General features: G+C 40.9%; 1 protein-coding gene across 1 annotated transcript; it reads left to right on the top strand.

The window, feature by feature from the left end:
* The first annotated feature begins 559 nt into the window (after nucleotides 1-559).
* Nucleotides 560-20,491, top strand: ppp1r12c (protein phosphatase 1, regulatory subunit 12C). Its single transcript, XM_079498963.1, has 20 exons — nucleotides 560-940; nucleotides 1,162-1,339; nucleotides 1,476-1,606; nucleotides 2,404-2,522; nucleotides 4,927-5,086; nucleotides 7,079-7,223; nucleotides 7,370-7,444; nucleotides 7,585-7,664; nucleotides 7,899-8,011; nucleotides 8,489-8,562; nucleotides 9,663-9,811; nucleotides 10,653-10,740; nucleotides 11,571-11,670; nucleotides 12,681-12,796; nucleotides 14,179-14,243; nucleotides 14,342-14,381; nucleotides 15,483-15,587; nucleotides 17,216-17,266; nucleotides 17,533-17,583; nucleotides 17,725-20,491. Exons 1-20 carry the CDS (start codon nucleotides 735-737, stop codon nucleotides 17,809-17,811), a joined length of 2,133 nt encoding a protein of 710 aa, XP_079355089.1. The 5' UTR covers nucleotides 560-734; the 3' UTR covers nucleotides 17,812-20,491.
* The last annotated feature ends 1,059 nt before the right edge of the window (nucleotides 20,492-21,550 follow it).

Raw genomic sequence — 21,550 nt, 5'->3', positions numbered from 1 at the left:
ACTCACTTTTTGTAGTGCACCAAAATAAAGTTAAGCAAATCAAGATAAACGTGTCCGTTGTTGTGAGGTGTAATGAACCAAAGCACTGAGCAACTGAACTGTTATGTGGAATTTGACCTAAACATTGATTGACCACATGGCTTTTGTTTGTCACCCAGCCAGGCAGGCTCACACACTGATGTGTGTGTGTGTGTGTGTGTGTGCGTGCGTGCGCGCGCGCGTGTGTGTGTGGTGGCGGCGGGGGACTTTTTTTATTAACTGAAAAATATACGTAGATAACATTACCGCAAGAGAACTGGAAATAAGAAGGTTACATAATTGGACACGTTATAACATGTCACGTCACGTAACAATTAAATGTTGCATTCGCTAATTCGATAATGCGATGCTCATCACTTTGCACTGCAGAATCCAAAATCTAAATAGGCCTATAATCTTATAATAAGAAGGACAGAAATGGTCGCTAACAAACCCAATTCCTGGATTGGTTATGTTTATGATTAGCTAAAATAAAGGGGGGGGGGGGGGGGCTGACGTCAGACAAAACACTGCGCAGCCCTGCGCGTTCAGGACGACCTCGAACGCAACCCGAGACATTTGGCTTCCCAACCGAACTGAGTGAGTGCAAGAGAACAAGGAAGTGGAAGTGTACACATGGAGGGTGTGTCTTTTCCTTGCGATATATTATTATCTTCTATTTTGATATAAAAGCGGTCCTCCCTCGGGAACAACAAATGGGGGACTCTGCGAAGGCCAAGCGGCGGGAACAGCTGAAACGCTGGGTCGGCTCGTGCACCGACAAAGCGCCGGCGGTGCCCAAGCGGAGATGGCGGGGCGATGATGAGACGGAGGCCGTAAACAGCGACCAGCAGCCCGGGGACCAGTCCGCCGATGGAGACGGAGACGCCACTGGGCCAAGTGGGCATCTCTCCAAGAGACGGTATTAATCACAATAATATTTTTTAATCTCACTCAGAGAGCGTACACATGTGATGGACCCGTACGGGTGCTTTTGGTTAGGTTTTGTCTTTTGTACACTCTCGGAGTTGGAAATGGATACACATCAACACTGAGGGTTTTACTGTGTAGCAGCAGCTTTTCGCTTACGGTATATTAGATTATGCTACTAAATGAGGTGTGCTGCATCTGATTTTGTTTAAGGAGAAAAGTGAGGTTCGACAGAGCTGCCGAGTTCCTGGCAGCCTGTGCTAGTGGTGACACGGAGGAGGCCCAGGAGATGCTGAAAGAAGCCAGAGAGACCAAGAAGAACAACACTGGCGAGGGTGCTATCGAGATCATCAACTGTGCCAATGCTGATGGAATCACTGCTCTCCATCAGGTAAGGCTGGTCTTGAATGTCCATAGTGTCTGTGTGTTATTGTATACACAGTGAAATGCATTATATACTACTAGTAGGTTAGGTATAAGTAGCTATGCCGATTCATTTGTTTCCCCTCATCCTCCACTATTCGTAGGCTTGTATAGATGGCAGTATGGAGATGGTGTCGTTTCTTTTGGGGCAAGGTGCCAACGTGAACCAGGTGGACAGTGAGGGATGGACGCCGCTGCACGTTGCAGCCTCCTGCGGAAACCTGGACATTACAGAGTATGTAGCTTAGCTGGAGTTCCTCGAACACACACAATAGCCATAGTACTCTTCATTAGCACAGTTGTCATGTGACAATCATCGCTGTGATGACATGATTATGCAGTGTGGGTGGCAATGTTTTCTACACTCCACAATAATAACATTGTTGTCCCATGCATGCGGTGTCCCAAGACCACATGAAACGTATTACCACACACAGTCACACACGGACGAAAAAGCTGTTGCAATGTATGCACCTTTTATATTATACTTTTTTTTTTTTTTTTTGTTCAACATCTCTGGATAATCAAAGTAGTTTGCCACATCTCAGCTTCAAATTTAACCCAGGAAGACCTGAGGCTGGGTCTACCAATGTCTTCTAAATCCTAAGAGTTTTCTGAAAAACCTCTGCTGCTATATCAGTGGTGCTCAAACGTTTTCATGTCAAGGACCGCCAAAATTATATGTATTTGGCCGCCAATCCCCCCCCCCCCCCCCCACACACACACACACACACACAAATCTCAAAATATTTTGTTCCATGGGACCCCAGAAGCAAATATTGGAGTTTAAAATGTTCAAAGTGCACTTGTATATCTGCTATATTGAATAGACAAAGTATAAAATAATGCTTTTTACTTTTAGCTCAATCTAAATTGACACGGATGCTTTCCCGGTTTTAGTGCGTTAAATACCCTTTTCAAAGATCACCATAACGACCATATGCTAGCTGTAGTCTTGTGAATATCAACTATTCTCTGCAAGCATTGTTGTGGACAGGGTCCTTTAAAATCAACCCACCTTGGGTGTGTCAGTTTCCTTTTGCTGCAGGGTGCATCTCTCTCTGCTGTGAACTGTGATGGTGATGTCCCCCTTGATATAGCTGAGGACGAGGCCACCGAATCTCTCCTTCAGGACTATACACTTAGACAGGGTGAGTACTGTACTGTACTGTGACAACCAATCCCTCCTTCAGGACTATACACTTAGACAGGGTGAGTACTGTACTGTACTGTGACAACCAATCCCTCCTTCAGGACTATACACTTAGACAGGGTGAGTACTGTACTGTACTGTACCACGCTGAGTGCATAGCTGAAATTTGGTTTAAGTAGCGGGATTTCGGCGGAAGTACCGCTCAAGGAAATGACGTTGGCGCTTTACAAATCTGTTTACATTCTCCATGAATGAAACAAGTGCTGCGATTGGTCAAAAAAATATTGTATCCGGGGGAAATACATCTGACGGATGTTCCGTCCCAACATTTCCGCCTATGCACTCTCTGCCTTATATTGTGACCAGGCTTTTCTCTTCGCAGATGGGTAAGCCTGGGACCGAGGCTAGTACTGTACTATGACAACCAAACCCAATCTTTGAACGGATATGTCATTTTAGCTCTTCTATGCGTCTACTTTTGGGTAATCTCTCAAGACTGATTAAGAGCTCGGCAGCAAATTCAATGGAATTGAATTAGTGTTGCATGATTCTTGCTCAAATGTGAATCTCGATTTTCCATAAATATTTATGGTCTATAGTTGCTGAACATTACTACATTCAAAATGTAGCACCTGGAGCCAACTACTGTGGCTTTAAACAGACAACATCAAAGTGCTTGACTTAAACCTCTCTTAAAGTCTCTCTCTTGTAGCAAAAACATAAGATTAACTCAAATTAATTGAACAGCCTGCCAACCAATGCTGCATGATTCTTGTTCAAATTTAGAAATGACATTGCAGCCTGGGCCGGCCGAGCGGTCCTCGCACCTAGGCTGGTAATCCAGCCTGGCAGCATGTCACGGGTTCGAGTCCCGAGCCCGACGACCTTTGCTGCGTGTCTTCCCCCCCCATCTCTCTCCCCCTTTCCTGTCAAACTACTGTAAATCTATCAATAAATGGCGAAAGCCCCAAAAATATCCTAAAAAAAAAAAGAGATTGCACAGTTGTCTGAATCTAGCTCGCAATCTTTTTTCGATTAATTGCGCAGCACTAAATTAATTTATTTTATTTATAATTTTTTTGACGATGGGTTCCCAGATTAACTTTCGTCTGTGAATGTGTGCTTTTTTCTTTTATAAATATGTTAATATATTGTGTTGACATAACATTTGGAAATGTGTAGTGTTTAAATACAATGTTTGGTGCCTCAACCTAGACACACAGATGCAGGAAAGGACACATCCAAGTGCTAAACAAACAGGTTCAGATGATGAAATGTCACAGAGTAGAACCACCTGGTCTGGATTCTTGTAACAGTGTTGCCGTTTTTGTTGCGTGTATAATGGGGTTCTGACTCCTGGGTGACAGATCTAGGCACTAGAGCCACACCGATATATCGGTTTTGGTATCTGGAATTATGCAAGCCAATGCGTTCCGACTTTTAACCACTTTCAACCTGCCATCGTTATTTTGGGCATGTAATTATTTTGATTATTTTGAAGTGGTTACATAAATGGTAAATACTGTTGGTATTGAGTGGTAGGGTGCATCTAGTCACAGATGCAGACGTGTACAGAATGGTACAGACATGTACCTGTCTATCTGTCTTCTGTCTTTCAAATTTGGTCAAATTTACAGTGACGGGCATTAATAGACTCCAGAACAAACCACGCTACAATTCAGACTAACTTGTATTGGCTTGCAAAAACAATTGTGATAATCATGTTGTGATTTCACCTTCTTTAACTGTCAAAGAACACGTTATGTGTTCCATTGTACACACACACATACACACACACACATACACACATACACACACACACACACACACATACACACATACACACATACACATATATATATATATATATATATATATATATATATATATATATATATACATATACATATACACACACACACACACACACACACACACACACACACACACACACACACACACACACACACAATAATATATATTTATTATAGCAGCTACTAGGGGTAGACTAGCCATGTCCCTTTTCAACCCTAACCCATACAGCTCCGTTTGGTAGGGCCCTGCCTGTGTCCTGGATGGCACTTTACAAGTAGAGCTAGGCTGAAAGAGGAGAAATGAAGAGTGCGCTCATTTAGCGACACTTCAACACTGGGCAAGCCGAGGGTCAAACCAGCTACCTTCCGATTTCCAGAAGGCCTCTCTACACACTAAGTTCCTCAAAAGACACTGAGGAACTGAGAAAGGGAAGGGCGATACTCGGTTGCATCATTCAAGATTTTACTAATTGGTTCTAAACTTTCCAATATTGTATTAATCGTTAAAGAACATGAGAAATATCCTACTTAACCAACTACTTAAAGGAAAGGGCTGAACATCTTTCAACCTTTTTTGTTTGTGTAAAGGTGTGGATTTGGAGGCAGCAAAGCGATTGGAAGAGGAGCAAATCATGAGAGATGCACGGTCCTGGCTGACAGAGGGCCTACCTAAGGAGTTAAGGCACCCCAAAACAGGGGCCACCCCACTGCATGTGGCTGCAGCCAAGGGCTACCTGGAGGCCATCAAGTGAGTATCTCTGAGTCTCTTCATAGTGGAGGGAAGATATGTTTTTTGTGGGACTATTTTCTTTACACTATATATTTCATGTACTGCTGATGACGTCCTTTTGATGACGTCTTTTTTCCCAATGGTGCTCGCTGCCGTTGACGTCTTTGGCGTCTTTTTAGGGTTTAGCCCCTCCTTTGCACATATTTGTCTTGTCTGTAAGAGCACGGATGTGCTCAGCTGATTGGCTGAGCACGGAACGTGACGTATGATGATGTATGATAATAAGAGCGCTTCACACGAGAGTGATTTTATTTATTCAGAATGGTCTCTCTGATATCCACCGAACGTCTAGCAGCTTCCCCGTCGCTAGGCAACGCTCGGCTCGCCAGTGGTCCATCAATGAAATGATTCCCCACCGTCTGCTGCCATTACAAGCGTGATCTTAAAACCCCCTTTTTCTCTGAATTGAGGCTCAGATTGAGGCGTTTCAACAGAACATCGACGTTAGGGGCTCATTACTGAATAGTTGATATCTCACGGTTACAATAATAACGCTTCTGATGACTTTTAAAATGGCATTGGCCCGGTTTCCCAAAGGACACCTCTTACACCATGGTGTAAAAGGTATGGTGTTGCACATGCTCAGTTGCCCTCTAGGCCGCACATGAAGCCTGTGAACATAGACATTCCGTGCATAGATGTGCCAAGCAATGGTAGGCCTCAGGCCTGGTATGGTAGGCCTCAGGCCTGAGGCCTGGTATGGTAGGCCTCAGGTCTACCATTCTGAAATTTAATTTAATAATATTTGGACAGCTGACAGTAGGCTCTCTTCACTCAAAATGTAATTCAATTTAATTTCTTTGATGCTGAAGTAGGCCTTAATTTATTTATTTTTTATATTTAAATGAGATGAAGAAAGTCACCACTCGCACCACACATTTCTCTGCGAATGGTTTTAATATTGCCACATGTTGACAGGTGTGTGTAGGCTAAAGCGGCTTTAGGGAAACAGGTTTGTGTATTCATGCAGGAGGCCTTACGTGTGCAATGAGGACAGGTATGGCTGTGCTCTAGTCTAGGTTGTGTATTTCTATGTTGTTGTGTTTGACAGTGTTTCCCAAAAAAGGACATAGTGTTTGATTGGCTGCCATGCAATGGTGTAAGAGGTGTCCTTTGGGAAACCGGGCCATTAGCTTTAGGCAATTGCTTTCGGTTAATTTGGGGGTCTTCAAAATAAAAGACTATCTGGCGGCAGATAAGTTGCAGCGCCGGAGTCGGTGGTACGGCATTTCTATGACGTCACGCACCCGCATGTCACATGTGTGCCTACATGTGTGCTTGCGCACAGAACAGATGATAGCCTAGTAGTGTTTGTGTATGAGAGTTTTAGACTCACAAACACAAAGGTAGACTTCAAATAATCTGACAACTTCTTTACTGCGCTGCAGTAGCGAAACTTAAATGTTTGCTTTGGACGGATCTCTTCTTCGATGGAGGAGGAAGAGGCGGAGGCATTTTTGTTGCATGCAGAACACCACAGAAGCAGTAGCTACTGGAGCCATAGGCTACTGCTGTGTTGCTTTTATACCGTGTGTATGAGAACGTTCAGTTAAACAGTTAAACCTGTTGTTATGCAAAGTAATAGCCATTTGATTTTGGTACCTGGCTGACATGTCGTGAATCTAGGGGAGCGTGCTCACCGCCAAGTAAACCTGTTATGCAAGTAACGACTGGGTACTTTGTGTGTCTTCGGTCTTATCTTGAATTTAGGGGGGCACGTTCTAGCGTGCACACGTGTGCACCGCATGTATGTCATTTTGTTTTGGTACCCCGTGCAATGAGCATGACGCCACTGGGTGGCGTTCAATGAGTTATTGGAAAGGAGTGACAATTTCTTTATTATTATTAGAGTGGTGAGTTAACATCCCTAGTGTACATGCTATTACTGTACTTTATTTGATTCAGTTCCTGATCCTCTTGTTGTTGTCATTCTGGTGCGGCGCTTTGCAGATTGTTGTGCCAGTGTGGGCTGGATGCTTCCGCCATAGACTGCGATGGTTGGACGCCTCTCCATGCTGCTGCGCACTGGGGCCAAGGGGAGGCCTGTTGTATACTGGCTGAACAACTGTGCAACATGGAAGCCCGCAGTAATGCGGTGAGCAAGATGCAGAGATCCTGTGTTGTGATACACACAATGTATATGCATGCCTCACTTTGTAAAATGTACTGATCAATCAAATGTTTTTTAAGTGTTTGTTTTTTATTTAAACCTTAATCTTAACTTTTACATGCCTTATGCAGGGTCAGACGCCATTCGACGTGGCTGATGAAAGTGTTGAGACACTGCTGGAGGAGCTGTCACAAAAACAAGCCAGCGTAAGATTACTTTTTCCATCCTCGCATGGTGGCCATTTTGCTCTTATGTCATAATACTGCTACTGTCATATGCCTTCTGTTAGTCAGAGCTTCTGCTCTGTCTTTTATAATGAAATGATCATCTGTGTGTTTCTCTACAGTGGCGAAAAGAGCAGTCCATCATTGATAGACAAGCTCCCCCAGGCTCTAATGCTGCAAATGCACAAAATAAACGGCGGAGGTCAGTGTCTATACTACGTCCTCCGTCCTGAATGCAAAGCATCAATTACACAATTCTCTGTTGAGTTTGTCTGTTACAGTAGTCTCAATTTCAGAGAAGAATAGCCATGCTGTGATTGGTTTATTGGTTGTGAGGCAACTATTGTGATTGAGTCATTTGATAATAAAATGCCATATAGACGATTAAAGTCCATCTACACAAGAACTGTCCTTACTTTCTGTCCTTACATTCCAGGAGCTCAGTGTGTAGGATGAGTAGCAAGGACAAGATGACCGTGCAAGACCAATCTAAAGAGAGGGGCGTTTCAGGAGGTCTGGAGCTAAACGAGGAGCGAGAGAGCAGCCCTGGTAAACCAGACATTGTCATTATGTCTGACCAATAGAACATCATGTTTTCATCTTCTTTGTGATATGAATTTCCAAAACAAAGTCCTGCGATATCCATCAGCACTGAAATCGTACACAAATCTTAGTGTTATGGCATTTCATAACGCCATCGCAACATCCAACAAGACATTGCATATTTTCTCCATATCATACAGCCCTGCTGACCACAATTGATCTTACATTATCCTTAACTGATTTAGACCTGGTGCGACCTCTACGTTGTTATACTTTTGAATCCGGGAGCTAGCTCTGTGTATCATTAGTTGTTGCTATATATGTAGCAACATCATTATTACAAAAATACGAAGAAGAATTTGAAGGTTTTCAGAAACCTTAGGTTAGATTTTAGAAGGCATTTTTAGAATTGGCCTCTGGTCTAAATGGGTTCATTTCAGTTCATAGTTTTTAATATGAAAGGATGCTTTTTCATGTTCCCAGAAAATTCAGCTGTGTCCAGTCCAGATAGCGAAAGCATCTCCACAGGCACAGACGCTGTCAGTCCTTCTAATAAGGTAAAACTTTACACATCACACCCGACTTAGGTTTGTGTAGGAAGTGGGAACCCATTCATTTCTTGGTACCTTACTACTTTGTGTAACAGTAATCTCGAGTTGGATCTTTTTTGAGAAACCTATACCCCCAAAACAATCGTATCTTCATTGTTTCTTCATCACAGTGAAAATGCAGATGGTAATGTGGGGCTTCTTACATATAATTTGGCCGATGAACGAAGGAAGACCTATTCCCCTGGTAGTACATTTTTTGGGGAGCTATAACTCAGTGTGTGGACCGCTCTTTGATTTCTGCATTTTTATCCAGCATCTGTCCTGAATACAAGATTCAAGTTTAAGATGTGCACACATCTCATCATTGAACAGTTACTACATAAGTATACCTCATAATTCACAAACCTGCTCTGTTCCAAGTATTTGGAACGGAGCAGAACAGAAAATTATTTGATTCAATTCAAATTTAACCACTTGCTCCTGATTCTTAAAAAGAACTGACAAACGATTCCCCCCCAGAATACTGGGGACTGTTTTCTCTCATGGGTTCTATGGTCGGGAGGTAGAGCCACTATCTGGGAATAACCCCCATAATACTGGGGACTGTTTTCTCTCATGGGTTCTATGGTCGGGAGGTAGAGCCACTATCTGGGAATAACCCCCATAATACTGGGGACTGTTTTCTCTCATGGGTTCTATGGTCGGGAGGTAGAGCCACTATCTGGGAATAACCCCCATAATACTGGGGACTGTTTTCTCTCATGGGTTCTATGGTCGGGAGGTAGAGCCACTATCTGGGAATAACCCCCATAATACTGGGGACTGTTTTCTCTCATGGGTTCTATGGTCGGGAGGTTGAGCCACTATCTGGGAATAACCCCCATAATACTGGGGACTGTTTTCTCTCATGGGTTCTATGGTCGGGAGGTAGAGCCACTATCTGGGAATAACCGGCGTCGTGTCAAAAGTGTTGGAACCCCCAACTTGTCCCCAAGTGCCTGACCACTGCACATAATAGTTAGCAAGAGTTAAGTGCAGAGGTCAAATGCCAGGTATACTTGGCCAATAACCCCCCCCCCCCCCCCCCACATGCCTTTCCCTTTTAGCCCCCTGCAGAGAAAGAAGAAGAGGAGGAGGAGGTGGAGGAGGAGAAGGAGCAGGACAAAAACACTCCCACAGCCCGAGTCCAGCCCACTCCTCAGAGGAGGGATCCCACGGTCGAGAGCCCCAACAACCCCAACACGGACAGACGCAAGTAAGACGCATCACTCAGGGATGTGATTAGTATTTATTACACGGCTTGGTTGAATGCCTCATTCTGAGGTCAATCACTGAATTCAGCGGTGTGTTATTTCTGTATAAGGACCGATGAACTCAATCTGCCATCTAATCAAAGGCTCAGTGCACCTGCTGCCTTTCTTGATTTTGTGCAGTATCCAACATGATAGACATGTAAACAAACACATAATCTCATTTACAGCTAAACATTGCTCTCAAGAATGTTTTTGAAAACATTTGAAGCGAGAAATAGCCAATTCAGTAAACCAAAATGTATTAGTTTATCAACACTTCCTGTTTTCCGAGGCCGTGTTGCACAGGACGGACGGAATGGAATACTTTCATTACCGTGAGCAAGGAAATACTTTATTCTGTTGCTACTTTTGGGTCAATTTATGAATGTATTTATTAAGTACCGCTAGCCGTGTAATAAGGGGGATAATTGACAGCAAGGCGGTCATTGTTTAGAAATAATCCCCTTCAGGATGATGATTAGACATGATCTAATTATCAATGACCGAACAGAGAAAGTCAATAGAAATAAATGGGAGCTATGTGTCCAACCAATCTCAAAGCCTGACAAACCAAATGCAGTGGTAGGGGAAAGCTGAAGTGCAAAGACACTATTGAGCACTGTCAAGTGCCACTGCCAGCACGGGAGTCTGTGTCATCAAACACTTGAAATTAGCGCAAGAAATATATAAACAAATATAAAGTTAGTTGTTACCAGCTGAAGTGTACCTGTTAAGGCATGCGTTTAGGAATTGAGGTTGGGTGTTCGTGGTTTGTGTTTATTGAATGGGCATTTACTCTTTCAGGTTCCAAGCTCCTGTCAGAGACGAGGAGTCAGAGTCTCAGAGGAAAGCTCGCTCTCGCCTAATGCGTCAGTCTCGTCGCTCTACGCAGGTAATGATGATACTTTAGTGTATCGTACTTACAGCACATGTGTAAACTAATTCGTGGTAAAATACTGCAATTAAGATTCATAAAAGAACAGTACGATTTGTTTCCTGGGTGGGTGGATGAATTGATAGATGGATAATAGACTATGAGAATGCATGAACTACACAGTTCATATTTAGTTTCATTTCATTCGTTTTCACTGTTTAACTAAGTATATAAAAAAGGAAGACATAACCACATATATCCACAAACACATGGACACACCTGCCCCCACCAACGAAACACTGCCGATATGAATCCAAAGTACACTGTTAAAGGGGAAGCAACAAAGATATGTGAGAGTAGGTGTGTTTCAGAGAACTTAACAAATTGTAGTGTGTTGCCCACTATCTGCAAGCCAGTGTTGCTTTTGACAGAACATTTTGATTTCATGTAGTTTTAGTTACATTTTACAGTTTTAGTTACATTTTAGTCATATAAAATTCCATGTACCGGTAGTTTTAGTTACATTTTAGTCATCTCAAACATTTTAGTCTAGTTTTAGTTGACTAAATATCATAAGATTTTAGCCGACTAAATGTACAGTTGATTTTGTCGACAAATGTATTTCGGCAGGCCTTGATGTTGTCGTAATGGCTGATTTTACACTTTGTTGCATGCTGGAAATAGACGATTTACAAGCTCACAGTGCGTCGCAGCGAACATTTTTCGCCATAGTGTTAGCGGGACCAAATCAACACTGCTGCAAGTGTATGCTGACCCAAGCTAGCGCCTGCTAGAAATAAGGCTTGTGGTTTACAGCATGTTGTTGTCGCTTCCTCTTGTCTTCACAGGGTGTGACTCTGACAGACCTGAAAGAGGCAGAGAAGTGTGTGGTTAAAGCTGCCATCCAGCCTGTCAGCCCCATGGTCACGATCACCCCCGCTGAGAGAGGTGAGCGAGAAAATGTGTTGCTCTGCAGGAAAACGTTTTTCTTTCTTTTTTTTCCTTTTGCATAGCTGCCACTGGGTGGATTCTACAGTTCAATGGATATTATGCACAGTGGTGGAAAAAAGAACTCAACTATTTTACTTAAGTATTAATACTGCAATCTAGAAAAACTTACTGTTACAGCAAGTCCAGAATTCAAAAATGTCTTGAGTAAAAGTACACAAGTATTGGTATGAAAATGTACTTAAAGTAACAAAAGTAGAAAGTACTAACTATGCAGAATGTCCCATTTCAACTTTTCAAAAGTATAAATCTTTTGAAAATAGCAGATCTACAAGCTCACATTGTAAGCTTGTATATTGGCTATTTTCAAATTGCTGAAATGTATATAGGGGTGAAGTGGTTAGAATATGTTTTGTTATAATAATCAAAATCTACAAAGTTTTCAAATGTAGTGGAGTAAAAGTACAATATTTGGATCCAAGATCTAGTGGAGTATAAGTAAAAATAGGCTACTGGAAATAGGAAATGCTAAAATAAAGTACAAATAACTCAAAATTGTACTTAAGTACAGTACTTAAGTAAATGTACTTAGTTACTTAAGTAAGTAAATGTACTTAGTTACTTTACACCACTGATTATGCACTGTTTTACCAGCCAAACGGTCTAGCAGAGACCTGTTGAATCTTGAATTCCGTGCATCTGAGTTTCACATACAGTAGTGCTAATTTCTACAAGCGCATGAAGTAAGTGCAAAATGGTGGCCATGTGAATATAGGCAATGAAAGCATTTTGGGTGGAGTGTTTCCCAGAGTAGTCTTGAGGAAACACAGCTTTACCGCAGTAGAAACACTGTGCTGTCAGCGGATTTTGAGATAACATTTAGTTTGTTTGGTTCTCATTCCTTAACCACTTTAACTCCAGCCTCCTTATTTTGGGGTGAACATTCGCCAAAAATAACATACCTGTACAAGCTCACAACAACACATTCTTCTGTCCCCCTGTTGTTCCAGATACAGACCCAGTAAAACCGAATGAGCCGGAGGGAGAGACGAGGCTAGCAGTGAAGGACAGACGGAGGGGAAGGAAAGAAAGACGCTCCACTGGGATAGCACAACTGTCTGGAGAGGTAAGACAATGAGATCCAAAGTAATTGATGAATAACATGGTCCTGTGTTAAGTAGGCCTGTCACAATTTGTTACATAATCGTCTAATCGCAATTATTTGAGATGATCACAATTATTTTGTCATAAACGTCATAATCGTTTCCATGTTGACATTTTTTCATACATTAAAAAATGCTGAAATAACTAAGTGAGGTCTTGTAAGCTGCGTTGTAACTTGTAGATCAGCTATTTTCTCTCTTTAAAAAAAAAAGTATATAAGTAATGAATATGTCAGTAATTTCTTTGTATATTTCAGGTATTTATCAACACAAATGTATTCTTTATTCATAATGTTCCAATGCCAAAAACACATTAAATCGTTAATCGCAATTATTTGTTTGACAATTAATCGTGAACTTAAATTTGTAATGGTGGCAGCCCAAGTGTTAAGATGTAGCTTGATATCAAATATGCTAAACTTACATGTTTGTTGTGTATAACAGACAGTGGTGGAAAAGTACTCAATTGTTTAAAAGTAAAAGTCCGGAATTCAAAATGTACATGAGTAAAAGTACAAAAGTATTGGCATCAAAATGTACTTAAGTACCAAAAGTAGAAAGTACTCACTGTACAGAATGTCCGATTTAGAGATTTCAGAGGAAGTCACAAATGTTGCTCTGGAGAGGGAAGTCTGGAGCACTCTGGTGGAGCTGTTGCCCCCGTGACCCGACTACGGATAAGCGGTTGAAGATGGATGGATAAAACTATTTAGAAAATATCAGATCTAGCTTGTAGATCGGCTATTTTCAAGTGGTCGAAATAGGGTTGAAGTGGTTAATGCATGTTTTGTAATAATAAGTAACTACCGGGTAGTAACTAAAGTCTTCAAATAAATGTAATTGAGTAAAAATACAAATTTTGAACCTAAAATGTAGTGTAGAAGTAAAAGTATTGGAAATTGGAAATACTCAAGTAAAGTCCAAATACCTCAACATTGTACTTAAGTATAGTACTTAAGTAAATCTACTTAGTTACTTTCAACCACTGATAACAGATCCTTGCTAATCTGAAATGTATGCTATCCTCTGTATCAGCAATATGTTGCAGCAACCAGAGAGAGACGTGGAAGAGTGTCAAAATGCTGTTGCATAATAGTCATAACTGTTTCCATGTTGAAAGATGTTCATACATTTTACAAAAATAACAAAGCTATTTGTAATATCTGCCCTGTGAAATTTTGCATTACCAAGCCTAAAAGGCAAACCGAAATGAACCAGATTTATCTTTTCTTGCTTCAGTTAAATCATTAATCACAATTATTTATACGACAATTAATCGTCAAGTAACATGATTGTGATGGCCCTACTTTTAATTACCTATCTTTTAATTGAAATGTTGTTATAGAATGAAGATGAGGATCCCACGAATGAGACATCTGCAGATGACACACTCACTAACAGCACTTCCAAGTGAGCGTCAACCACATTCCAAAATAAAGCATGTTTATTTTGATTGTTAATCAGTGTCATATTTATACTTTTCCTTCATTGTTTGTGTGACTTTGCAGTGAGACTCAAACCAGAGGTTTATCACAAGACTACAAAATGGTATGTGTCAGACCTGTTCAGACGCTCTCATAACAAAGTCCACACATTCTCGAAAACAGTCCTAAGGCATATACTGGCAGCATGGTGGATAAGGCCTTTATTGCTCTTTTAAAGAAGAATGTTGTCAAACAAGCTCTAAACACAAAATGGAATATATACCTGTTAGTTCTATGTAACTGTTGCACTACAGCATAATCATACTGCAATTAGGTATAGTAGAGGCTCCAGGAGGGTTCCACACGCACCCCCCTATTTTCTTTTTCTAGTTCTAGTTTCTTTTTGGCATCCATAGGACCTCTAATATACAGATGTTGATGATGCCAAGAAAAACAATGGTCTAAAGTCTGTTTTTTTTTCCCAATGTTTTATTACCCCTATGATGAGACCTGTGGAATTGCTGGCTGGAACACCAGCGAGACCGTCTTTCAGAGACTGTGACATTCTCAAATTTAGAGATAGACCAAAGCTAGAGATACCATTTGATTTTAGGCATCCTCAGGTTTCCAATGGGACCAACCTTGTCATGCAACCTTGTCAGGAAGGGGAGTAAATACCTAATTGATTCAAGGTTTGACTACATTTTGGCGAGGGGGAAAAACAGCCATAGCTATTTCCCAAAAGGTCCCTTTAGCTGTCACTTCAATATATGTGAATGGAAATGGGTTACATGGATGCCTACAAGCCTCCCCTGTACAGACATGCCAAATATATGCCAATCTCATGCAGTTTGTGGCAAGAACCATGCAGTTTTATACATACAGTACAAATGTGTAATTTCCGTCTATTGTAAAAATGAGACCACTTTACTGTATCAATGCGTAACTTGACTTCACGCCACATTGTGAGCTTGTAGACGGCCCACCGCGGTCCCGTCGCTAGTCGCGTTAGATTTAATCATCGTTGATCGGCTCTAGAGTGTTTTGGCTACATTTAGCTGCTACATCCACATCCGGGATGACATCCGGTCCATTGGTAAAAGTGCTCCGCTGCTATAAGTGTTAAGGGGGGTGCTCGTGGAACCCTCCTGGAGCCTCTACTAGTATTCATCTACAGTAGGTTGTTCTTCTTAATTGTAGTAATTGCTTGATTGTGTCCCTCTAGTTATACCTAGCAGTACTGCAGGAGAACAACGCACTCAAAGACAAACTGCAAGAGACTGAGTTGCTGCTCAGCCAGAACAAAGTTGAGCTGGAGAGACTGCGACAGGTTGGGGAGGTTTTCTGTTTTCAGTTTTGGCCCTGTGGCAGATTATACAAGGGAAGAACTCTGTTGAGTAATATGATCTATCCATTTAATTAAATAACAGCATTACATAAATTGTATAATTATGTTAAACCAGCGGTTCTAAAAGAAATGTTGTCAAGGACCTCCAAATAAATTGACCATCTGAAAATATTTTCTTCCAGTGACCCATATACAAGATCTTTTTATTTATTTAAAATGTATCAAACATTTCTAAATAAATGAAAGACGAAACAAACTACAAGTTCACACATTGCGATGCGTTGTGAGATTGGAGATTGGCCATATATTTTTAAATGGCCGATGTATAGGGTTAAACTGATTTTTTTTTCTGGGGACCCCCTGGAACCCCCTCAAGGACCCCTTGGCCTCCCTAGCCTTGCGTAGCCAGCCTTCATCTGCCTTTTCAATGCGTATTGCCCCAGGCAGATTAAGTCTGGCCCCTCTCAATTGTGGAAGGACTTCACAGCCTAAAAGGTGACGAACCAACCGTTTTCGTCTGGAACCAACCAGGACCTAGTATGCAAATATGGGGCGGGACATTGCAGAAAAAGCATCTAACACTGAGAGGGATGAGACTAATATCCACGCAGTGATTGTGACAGGTTGTGACCTCATTTCCCGTCACTCGTGTCACACCTCATGTCACGCCTCCATATATTGTCATGCCTCGTGACACATCACGCCACCATATATAGCCGTCTCCATATATGAAGATCACGACACTGACTTCATCAAACCCTGGATATCCATACATGGAGAAGACTGGATCATCACCTGGATCTGCATATATGAGGCCGGCCAGCAACTCTACATCTGACCTCAAACCCTTAGATCTCCATATATGGAGCTGACCTGTTCTGACCTTCCATAATGTTGATCCATCCCCACCCGTCCTTCAATGTCTCCCTTTTGACTGATACCTGTCCATTCAAACTCTAGACGGGCCCACCCCAAAGTTTATAGTAGAGTTCTCAACAGGCCTGAAAACTAAGGCCCGACCCTACGTGGGCCCTCATCAAACCCTGTACACTCCAGACACCCCCGCTGCCACCCTTACATCTCCATATTTGGAGCTGACCTGTTCTGACATTCCATATGTTGATTTGACCTCATCAAACCCTGTACACTCAAGAGTCAAGACACGCTCCATATATGGCCAGTACAGAATTCATTCTATATGTTGATCTGACCACCCCCCCCCCCCCCCCCCCCCCATCCCAAAGAGCCAGCGCTCGACCAGCAGTCTGCCGTCACCCAGGCGGATGCGTACACGCGACCTTGGTATTATGGCCTCCCTGGACCCCACTTTGAGAACCACTGTGTTAAAGTATGAAACATAGATGCTCCAGTAATTAAAGTTTACTCCTACCAGGGTCTCGGTGGTTCCCAAGTCTGGTTCTCGGGCCTTCTCTTGGTTTTCTATCCGACCAGGTCTACTGTAAATGGTTTCTGATTAGATGGGTTGAATTACAAGGTCGAAGTCCTTGTCATTTAAGATGTGAATCCCAGGAGGTTTAGTGAGTTATTTTGTCATAAATGTGTTGGACTGAATATCAATCTCTCTTCTCCCCTTCCTCTCCCTCTGACAGAGACAAGAGAGGAACACTGATAGGCCAGCCCTTCTGGAACTGGAACGATTTGTAAGTGTGTGGTCTGTGTGTTTGGTGTCAGGCAGAACCCTCCTATCCATTTTTGAATTTTATTTTTTTGTAAATTACTCGTAAATGTACTTAATTTACCGTAATGTAGTACTTAATTAATATTCTTTACTACAGTATCGCAAAAATAGCCGATCTACAAGCTCACGTCACATTTTGACGTGCGTGCAAGTGTCAAACAGTTGCTGCAAGCACTTTCTTTGCTTCTACTAAAATCATAATTGGAATATGATGCACTTCTTCCATAGGAGAAGTTGGCACTCCAGAGGAAAGCAGTGGAATTGGAGGATGAACTGAAGGTAGGCATAATAAAATAGCTGTACTGACTGCTGCAATTGGCTAAGCTTGAATTCCTATATTACTAACATTTGAAGCAGGCACTGTTGATTGAAACAAATGTATGTTATTTTGTGTTATGGTGTGTCATTTTGTTTATTCAGGTTGTGGTGGACCTCAAAGCAGACAACCAGAGGCTAAAAGATGAGAATGCTGCACTCATTCGTGTCATCAGTAAACTCTCTAAATGAACAGCGTAAAACCTCCAAAAGGAGAGCAAGTGTTTTTAAAGTATTTCATTTCTTGACCAACTCGCAAGGCTTGTATCAGAAACAAAACCCAGCATAAAGCAGCCTATTTGTTTAGTATTTGAGACCAGATAGTTGTTTTTAAGTCGTAAGACCAGGGCTGCAGGGTTACTCGCCTGTGGTTTGCCTATTGTTTTGGCGTATCTACTGTATAAGAAGATGAACTGCACCTCCTGTGGATTTACAGGGTACAATAGGGTGATTTGGTTCCACATGTCTCCTTTTCTAATGTGTTTATTTTTCTCTTTTTTTTTTAACTGGAATATTTTATTTGCTTTTGTGTATTCATTCTTTTACAAAATTATGTGTCAAGAGACAAAGCCATGTACAGTAAGGTTGTAGAGATCACACTAGAGGTCTTCACCGATCCATAAAGTTGGACCTGTAGTTTGTTACCCGTAACCGATATCATTTTTATGCCGTGGTCCCGGAGGGGGCAGCCATCTAAAACATTGTGTATCTGTTTTTCCCTGGTCTCCAGTTTGATATGTTTCAGTGCACATTTTGTTCATAGAAATAATATATCTTTTATTTTTTCCTGCAAGGCTTTGTAAAACAATGCTCATCCCACTGTTCAATTACTGGACATTAATTCCCTCATAAATGTGCCTTTTTTGTGGATTGCTTCTCCCCTACAATTCCATTTATTTCAAAGTTAAGAAAAGAGAAATAATTATGTTTTCATCACTGCACCGTACTTGGATGCAAAAATCTTTTTAGAATATACCATATTTCCAACACAAATTACCAGTATAGTTCTAGATTAAATGTCTAATTTTAAAACTGAAGTTTAATCATTTAATGTTAAGAAGCTGATGTGGTCCGTGATGGATTTAGGGTTCAGGTGGATGTGTAAAGACCTCTAGAGTCTAGATCACTCCACTAAACTTAAAGGAGAATTGTCAGTTGAGTGCCTGAGCTAAGGAGAATGGGAGATGTAAAGACTTATATGTGCCAAAACCCAAACTCTGTTTTTGCATGGTCTTTAGGGAAAACGTGAAGTAAGTCCCTTACACTTTACAGTGGTCGCACTCCAGTGTGTAAACCTGTGTTTTAACAGAATAAAATGTGTATTACACATGCATTCTATAACTACTTAAAGCCATACTGTGCAATTTATTTTCAGTAGTTTTATTTTGGTGACACCTTCTGGTAGCTCTGTGTCATTACAGTGTTTGTTGATTGTGAAAAAGGAATGCTGCAACATGTAATCAAACTATTTATTCATGCTAAATACTATATTTTCGGTCAAAATTGTATTTAATAGTTTTTAGAGAAGCTGTCAAAATGTAGAATGCTAATTGTGGGAAATGTACCAGAGAGACTACATCAAATATAATTTAGTTTAATTGAAAAAGGTACACAGTATGGTTTTAAGACTACCAACAGAGTGCAAATGCAAGTAAGATTTTCATAATACTGTTGTTACTTTTAGATTCTATTTCTTTTGTTAAAGTGGTTATTACATTGGAATCAGGGCATTGTCAAAATGTTAATGTCTGTATCTGTCAGGAGGACGGGTCTGGGTCAATATTTTTTGAGCTGACTACTGTAAGTGGGGTTCCCCAACCCACTCAAGAAGGTTTAACACCAGCCATCAGCCCAACTGATGGCAAAGTTTGACTATGGCTGGTAGTCAAAGTTTGACTATGGCTCTACACTGTCAGCCACTTTCTTAGGATACTAGCCATAATTTTGGAAGTCCTGTTCTTGTTCTTAATGTTGTATGATAAAATGGTGAAAGTGACCAGAATTTTGGGATTTACCAGCCACTGGGGGTGGAGGTGTGGGTAGAGTTAGTTTCCTGCCCAGACTGTAAAGTTTGATCAAACTGTACAGGCATGTTAATTTCCTCCCCACTCCTGTGAATGTATATTTAATGTGTATATTTATGTACAGAGACCTATGGAAATTGTGTTGTGAAAATTGTGTTTTAAAAAAAGAAAATCGTTTTGGGTGCTTGCAGGGTAGCCTGGTTCCAGCCCCTGAATCGCTAGACACGCCCATTAAAAAAAATATGAAGTGAAACAAAATGAAAATGCAGCCAGGGTGTCAGGCTACATATTAGTGCAATTCACTTTTAAATATTTCCAATCAGGTGTGAATTAAGTGTATTGCAACAAAATTCCCTTCAGCACGCAAAACATGTTTTTTTTTTGTTTTTTTTTAGTAGTAGAGTAGTTTGTAGTGTACTTTAACCACATTAACCATAGCATCCCTATTCTGAGCGTGTCTTAATGGGCGAACATTCTGTGAAATTGGCAGGCTCACAAGCTTGTAGATTTTTCTGCATACAGATTTGGTGTAGAGGAGAAAACCCTGGATCAACAATATATATGGTTTAAGTGGTTATGCTTATATTTGATAAAATAGAAAGTCCATTGACCACTCCCCACCCCAGCTCATACTGTGATGGAGACCTGTTGATTCAATGGCAGGCAAGATGGGTCAAATCTTTGAATGTTTACTGCAATTTATTAAGAACTTAAATGCATGCCAAATTGTATTTTGACAATGTGCCTTTCTATATAAGTACATTTGTAATTAATATTTCTATTTTGCTTTGGCAAAAGTACAGTGTCAAATATAAAATGGAGAATGGCCATTAAACAATGGAGGCTGGCTTTTTTTTCTTTAATGCTCCAAGCACAGGAAGGTCCATTATTTTTATAATTTGTATTGTATAATTTCAAAACCACATTCAGAAATTAGTGGTTAGGTTACAATAACTCTGCAAATAGTATAGTGTGCTTAATTGATTTCTACATTTGGGATATTTGTGAACAAATTCAATTCAACTTTTATTTATCATAGTGTCGAGGTGTCTGCAGACAGACCTGACATTGTCCCACCCGAGCAAGCATATTTGTGACCGTGGCAATGGAAAACTAGGAAAACCGAAAAAGGCAGACCCAGGCTCTTGGGTGGGTGGGTGGTGGAGAGGATGAGAGATGCAAGTTTCATCATGAAACGAATAATAGCAATAACAACTACGACAGTAAAACATAAATACATATTAGCATTATGATTAAGCAGTAGTAAAAGCAAAAACAAAACATTTCAAAGTGAAAAGTTCCAGCATGTGGGTCCACAGTAAGCTGAATTATAAAAAGTGCGAATGGAGTTTCTAGGTGAAAGTAATTTATTTACGTGCCAAATCTGCCATTGAGCCCCATTATACATTTCTCAAATTTGAAAGCACTATATTTCTAAAACCGAAACATTTAAAAAAATCATTTTCAGGCCATCAAGATGAACCTATTAAAGTTTGAATGGGGTTTCTAGGTGTAAGTAGGACTAGTAGCATGTCAAAGTTATTTGTGCTATTGCCATTGAGAATGCATTGTGCTTTTAAGTTAAATAACTACAAAACATTTCACAGTAAAAAGTTACAGCTTGTGTCTGTATCCACAGGAAGCTGAATTATAAAAAGTGTGAATGGAGTTTCTAGGTTAAAGTGATTTCTTTTGTGCCAATATCTGCCATTGAGCCCCATTATAAGCACTATAGGCTATTATTAAAACTATGAAACATTATGAAGATTCCTTTTCAGGCAAACATGTCCACCATAAGATGAACCTATTAAAGTTTGAATGAGGTGTCTAGGTGTAAGTATGTAGGACTAGTAGCATGCCAAAGTTTGTGCTATTGCCATTGAGAATGCATTGGGCGTTTAAGTTAA

The sequence above is a fragment of the Electrona antarctica genome, assembly GCF_951216825.1.
Source record: "Electrona antarctica genome assembly, chromosome: 4".
NCBI lineage: Eukaryota > Metazoa > Chordata > Actinopteri > Myctophiformes > Myctophidae > Electrona > Electrona antarctica.
The sequence above is the reverse complement of the archived record's forward strand: the minus strand, read 5'-3'. Positions and strand labels throughout refer to the sequence as shown.

Bases quoted from the DNA above. Each gene is read 5' to 3' on its own strand.
- ppp1r12c (XM_079498963.1), top strand. From the start codon at position 735: ATGGGGGACTCTGCGAAGGCCAAGCGGCGGGAACAGCTGAAACGCTGG. The intron at 2,523-4,926 runs GTGAGTACTGTA...GTTTGTGTAAAG, and splicing joins GGACTATACACTTAGACAGG to GTGTGGATTTGGAGGCAGCA. The intron at 7,445-7,584 runs GTAAGATTACTT...GTTTCTCTACAG, and splicing joins TGTCACAAAAACAAGCCAGC to TGGCGAAAAGAGCAGTCCAT.